The sequence below is a fragment of the Perissodus microlepis genome, chromosome 23 (assembly GCF_051167445.1).
Source record: "Perissodus microlepis isolate ML-2025 ecotype Zambia chromosome 23, ASM5116744v1, whole genome shotgun sequence".
NCBI classification, from domain to species: Eukaryota; Metazoa; Chordata; class Actinopteri; order Cichliformes; family Cichlidae; genus Perissodus; species Perissodus microlepis.
In genome coordinates, this window is record NC_140482.1 from 20,599,133 (window position 1) to 20,605,275 (window position 6,143).

Sequence of the window (6,143 nt, forward strand, 5' to 3'; positions counted from 1 at the left end):
TTTTAAATATAAGTAGGAACCATTTCCCAGCCTGAAGGCTAACTTTCCTGCTTTTCGCGCAGGCCCTGAAGAGGCAGCAGATGTAAACAAACAGCCAGACGAGCACATGCACTGTGCAGGCCTGCAGCTGACCGCGATGTTCCACTCACACACACACAGTTATGGCATGATGACGATGATGAGAACACTACTGCACCTTTACCCCATCATCACACACTCTTACTGCGTCAACAAATCCCACGCGCTGTTTTTTTTTTTTTTTTTTTTTTAATAAATGAATCCCGCGTTTTATTATTATTCTGCAGCTGTGCACGCAAATAACAGCATCTGGATTATTTTTGAGCTTTTGTGTTAAATACATGAGTAAATAAAAGTGGAAAACACAACATGACTGCGTTTCATTCTAACAAATTTATTGTGTCTCAATCAGCTCGTACGGAACCACTACTGAAATTAAATTACAATCAAACTGATCACATCAAAATATACCCTTATTACCTAACAACGGTCAGCTTATGGTGATTTGTGCTCCTTTAGAAAACAAAATTAAACATATAAGGGCAAAAAAAATTTTATATATATGTAAATATATATACATATATATTTACACATATTTTTTTTTAAAACAATAAAAACAAGAGAGGGGAAAGCATCTTACACAAGTTCCTTCAGGAGGAAGAAGGGGTGGGGAGGGTGGGGGGCAAGAAAAATAAATTACCGTGTTGAAAGTATTCCCAATAAAATATTAAAACAAGTCATTTTTGGATGAAAAATATAAAGTAAATAACTCAGATCAGTATCTGATCTAGTGATCTATATTGCCGCCTTTACAGTTTTTTTTTTTTCATTTTCTTTTCTTTTTGTTTATTAAAACCTACCAAAGAATACTGCTTACAAAGGGCAGCATTAATAGGATATCCACAGCACCCACTCAGTCACACTTGGCAACAGAATTTTTTTTTCTTTTTTTTGTCCTTTTTCTCTCAAAGAAGTGCAGCTGGAGTCTTTTGCAAATGTCTCTATTTGTTGATGAGGGGGGGAAAAATATATATATATATATGTGTTTATATGAAGAAGAAAAAATCCACTCGTGGTGTCCATTAAATAATATAATAATATTAATAATAATAATAATAATAATAATAATAGGTAGAATCGAAGAAGCTCCCACGTGAAGGATTTTGTATCTTTTTTTCAGGTCAGTCCTGGTCCTGCTCGTCTTTTCTTTCTCGTGAGGGGCCTCAAAGATGGCAAACAAAAAAGGGAAGGAGAAGAAAAAAATATATCCCTAATTCTCCATAAGTGAAACCATGCAGTCCACCTCAAAAAGAAGCTGCAAATGATAAAGGAAGCCCCGTGGATGTCACTCTTCTTCACACAGTTGCAGTTTTTACCCCCCCCCTCCTGTCTCTCTTGTTATTGTTGGGCATGGAAAAGTAGAAAGGGGCGGTTCAGTCCCATTTCTGAATATACAAAAAAATAATTAAAATGTAAAAGCCCCAAAAAGAAAAAAAGAGCGTCCTTTGTTGTTTCTTCAGTCAAACACAGGAAAATGAGAAATGAGGGGTGATATTTTTTAATTTGTCCTTTTTTGTTTTATATGGGGATTTGGAGGGACAGAGAATTTTCTTTTTCTTTCTTTTAAAAAAACGGAATCATCATCGTCATAATCATAATAATAATAATGATAATAATAATAATAAAAAATACTTGGGTTTCCTCTTGGTTGTTGTCTCAATGCGCCAAAATTACCTGGTGGAATGAACTTGTGGTTGTCACCCTCTGGTCGCTCGCTTCACTTGCATCATCTTTTAAGTAATCTACTAAAAAATGCCCCTGAAAGAAAAAAGCAGAAGGAACCTTTTAGGTAAAGACATTTCTTTAAGGGCCTGGAAGAAGAGAGGGGGAGGACACAAAAAGAAAAAAAGAAGGGAAGGGGTGAAGGTTTTTTGTTTCTGGTGAAAAATAGATAACACATTTTTGTTTTTTTGTATTTTTCTTGTTTTTGTTTTGCAGTCTCATTCATATTCCCTCACAATCACAGTATCAAAAAATTTTTTTTTGCTGTCTTTTTTCTGTTTTTTTTTTGTCTATCTTGGCGATAGTCTGTATGGTGTTGCTTTTATGTCCTAAACAGTTTTAATTTGATATAAAATATTCTGCTGTGCTGTTTCTATGTTTCACTGAACATTCGTTTGCAGTCCATGGAGGGGGGCGGTGTTTCTGCACTCACATTGCCGACCTGAGAGTACACATCCTCCGGCGTCTGCGCCACTCCCGGGGGCGTCATCCGTTTTTCCTTCTGTCTCCTATTGCAAAACCACACTCTAACCACCTCCTTCTCCAGCTGCAAGTTGTCCGCCAGGCTGCTGATCTCCTGGGCCGAGGGCTTGGGGCATTTTAGAAAGTGGCTCTCCAGAGCCCCCTTGACGCTCACCTCGATGGACGTGCGCTTCTTTCGCTTCCTCCCCTGCGCCGCGATCTTGTCGATGCTGGTAGGGCTGCCAGTGGAAGAGTCGGCCTCCTCGAGCCACTTGTTCAACAAAGGCTTCAGCTTGCACATGTTCTTGAAGCTGAGCTGCAGAGCCTCGAACCTGCAAATGGTGGTCTGCGAGAAGACGTTCCCGTACAGGGTGCCCAGAGCCAGGCCCACGTCTGCTTGCGTGAAGCCCAGCTTGATCCTCCGCTGCTTGAACTGCTTGGCGAACTGCTCCAGGTCGTCCGAGGTCGGCGTGTCGTCGTCCGAGTGCGGGTCGTGGCTGTTGACACCTCCGCCTCCTCCGCCTCCGTGGTGCTGGTGGTGCGGATGCTGGTGGTGATGGTGATGGTGGTGGCTGCCGTGGTCCAGGTCCGGGGTGTTCCCCCTCACCAGCCCTGGGTGCACCAGGCTCTGTCCGCCCGGGCTCAGCATGCCGTTGACAGTGAAGCCTCCGGGCTGGGAGTAGATGAGCGACTGCTGCTGCTGCTGCCCCCCGGAGATGGAGTTGATGTGAGCCGCCGTGGTGCTGCCCCAGCTCCCGGCGTGAGTCTGATGGGGAGCTAGGTGGGGGGGCCTGTGGTGTAGAGCGGTGCCCGTGTGCAGGTCGTCTCTGCCGGATCCTTTCACGTCCTGCTGCTGCGGGCTGCCCGTCATCCCGACCGGGCTCGACGACCAGGGGGACCCGGCTTCCGCCGCGGCCACAGCGGCCGCCGCTGCGGCCGCGGCGGCGTGCGGGAGGGACGTCACCCACTGGTGGGCATGGCTCAGCATGTGCCCCCCGTTGCTCGCTGCCATGGCGCCCTGCATAAAGTCACTCTGAACCATCTTGACCGTGGGGTCCCCCCTGTAGCCCCCAGACCCGGAGGTAACCGCAGCGCTGCCCGGCTGCATGCCACCACCTCCGGAGTCAGAGTGCACGATGGAGCCGGACGATAAGATGCTATTGGTGGGGAGATAAGGATTGGAAGCCGCGGTGGCCATTCCGTCAGCCCCTTATGAATATGTTTGTGGATAACCCCCCTCCCTTTCTCTCTTTCTCTTTCTTCCCCCTTTTTTCTTCTTCTTTTTTTTCTAAAACCGTCACTTCTCTCGAGCAGGCAAATCGTATCTCATGAATTATTCAAACTTTTAAAAGTACGGGGAGGGTTTTTTTCTCTTTGGCAAACACCATCGGAAAAATAAAATAAAGTAAAAATCCTGGAGTAGAAAAAAAAGTGGATAAAATCCTCTCGTGTTTACAACATTCTACTGCAGGGATTAAAACATCCACGTCTTTCAGAAGCCCCTTTTCAAACCATGTGCTGTCCGGCTCGAAAGTTTCTCGCTGGGGTGAGACTGCGAACATTAAAAATTCAAATAAGAAAAACGGCACGCGCTTGTCCCGAAGCAAACTTTCAGTGGCCGCAGAAAACAAACAAAACACACGAAGAAGAAGGAAAAAAAAAAAAAAAGAACAGCCTCGCAAATTCTCCACAGCGTACAAAGTCCCGGTTTATGTCCCCGTGTAGATGTGGAAACCATGAGCGGAGTGTCCTCAGTTCTTTTGTAATTCAGTCGCTGAGATTTCTCCCCTCGCTTTCTTCTTCTTCTCCTCTCTTGTTTCCCGGCGCTGTGGCCGTGCTCGAGCCCGTCTCTTTGTTCTGTTTTGATGTGTATAAACCTGCCAAACCGCAAACTCCCGTTCAAGTACAATCCAGTGGAACAGTGCGCGGCGCTGCTCGCGAGCCTCTTCTCTCATTCGCTTGTTCTCTCGCTCTCTCTCCCCCTGCCTCTCTCTCTCTATATCTCTCTCTCTCTCTTCCCGACAGCCCCGCCCCCCTCCAACACCCCCCAAGTCCTCCACCCTCCCCACCTCCCAGCCAGAGGACGCGGTGTTTTACCCCCGTGCGTCCGCATTGATTGGTTACCCGGGGCGTGATTGGCAGATTTTTTTTTTTTTTGCCAGCCTTGCTCCGGGCGCACGAGCCCTCCTTCCGGCTGTTCCGATTGGCTGATTTTTAATTGCAGTCCAAACAAAACCTGGGGTACAACTTGGTAGTAAATAGTGGTGAGATGCTAGTACACAAACGGGATGAGGAGCGCGGGGGAAATAAAGTTTGGATAAACTGACATTTAAACCATAATCAAGATAAACGCTCTCTGGTGTGTTCCACCTGTGTCTTTACAGACAAATATGCACGTTTTAGTGGATAAAAAGATTCGTTTTTGGGAGTCACTCCTCTCTGGGACATGAGTGTACAAAAAAGGGCTTTACAGTCTCAGGATTGTGGGGTTTGTCTAAATCCACCTGCTGAAGAGAGCAAACAAAGAAGCAAAAACAGGCTCAGCTGAGACTGCCATCCTGTATCTTACATCCAGTTAACAGATGTGGGCGATTGATGCAAATATCAATAATAATGATATAAACACTGGTATCGATATCAGATTGAAACTAGCACAATAGGGTTGATATTTTGTATTTATCCTCCAAGTTCAGTATGTAGCCTGCTGAAGAGTGTTAGTTCTATTTTTTTTTTTTTTTTGGGGGGGGGGGGGGGGGGGGGGGGTGTTGGAAATGACAAAAATAAAAAACAACCCAACTCAGACGTACACTATAAAAAATGTCTGAACCATTTTTTGTTGACTGTCACATCAATTCTTTTACAGCCTACAGCACATTTAAACAGGAGCTGACTCGAAAAGTCCTTTAGAGACAGGTACATTTACATTATAGGCCTCCACAAAAACAAAATAAAACAAAAAATACACGAAAACATTAGTGGATCTATGGGGGGGCAACTGATGTAGAGCCTTGACCCCCAACTCCCAACTTTTGTGTGCTTAAAATAGTAGTTTTTGTGGATATCCTGTGGATATTTGGTTGACTCCACTGACATACAGGGTGAGTTTCACTTATTTCTCTAAAGAGGTATGTGCCACCCTACCTTGACCCCCCCCCTCTCCACAGACACACACACACACACACACTTGCTGGCCCCCCTGTAAAATTTTCTAGCTCTGCCACTGCACGAAAAGCTTAACTACTTGTTGTAGAAAGTTAAAAGAAAAATCTCAGTGATTTTGTGGTCATTAATATGTGTTCAGAATTTGCAAATTGATGATGACTCGTGTCATAAATAAAGACACACCGCTCTCACCTACGTGCGGGTTAAAATATCGGTATTGATCGGTATTGATATTGAGTCACTTTTAAAACACCTGGGGGTGAGGCAAGAAAAGTGGTGACCAAAACAAGGGCGAGCTGAGCAGCCCTTTATGGAGACATGGCCTGCACCGTCACTCAAGATGACCACATGACCCCCCCCCAGAGATGAATGGGGCCCTTTGTGAGAGGACATCCCCCCCACCCCTCCCTCTATTTCCCCCCTCTCCCTGCGTGCTTATATATGCATGCACCAATGGGTGGTAATAAGCCACAGATATATAGCTCCCACTGCACCCACTGGCTGGGTTTGGGCCTGTAAGCAGGTGAATTTCAGGCAGATTAGCGGCGCATGTCCCGCCTTAACCCCCAACATCGCCTCATAAGCTCCCCAAATCAAAGATGACGCAAAGACTTTTATTGCAAATGGGATTTAAGAGCAAATATAAGGCGGTCGAGTAGCTGTGTACTCCATGCCAGTGAACCACCACCACCGCCCCCATTCCTCCCTTCTTCTTCTTC

The 6,143-nt window shown here is 45.5% G+C and overlaps 1 protein-coding gene across 1 annotated transcript; it reads right to left on the bottom strand.

Annotated features, from left to right (window-relative positions):
* Positions 1 to 392: 392 nt before the first annotated feature.
* pou3f3b (POU class 3 homeobox 3b) lies at positions 393 to 4,239 on the bottom strand. Its single transcript, XM_084922075.1, has 2 exons — positions 2,234 to 4,239; positions 393 to 1,836 (listed from the first exon to the last, which is right to left on the bottom strand). The coding sequence occupies exons 1-2, from the start codon at positions 3,458 to 3,460 to the stop codon at positions 1,735 to 1,737; spliced, it is 1,329 nt and encodes a 442-aa protein (XP_084778201.1). The 5' UTR covers positions 3,461 to 4,239; the 3' UTR covers positions 393 to 1,734.
* Positions 4,240 to 6,143: the final 1,904 nt, after the last annotated feature.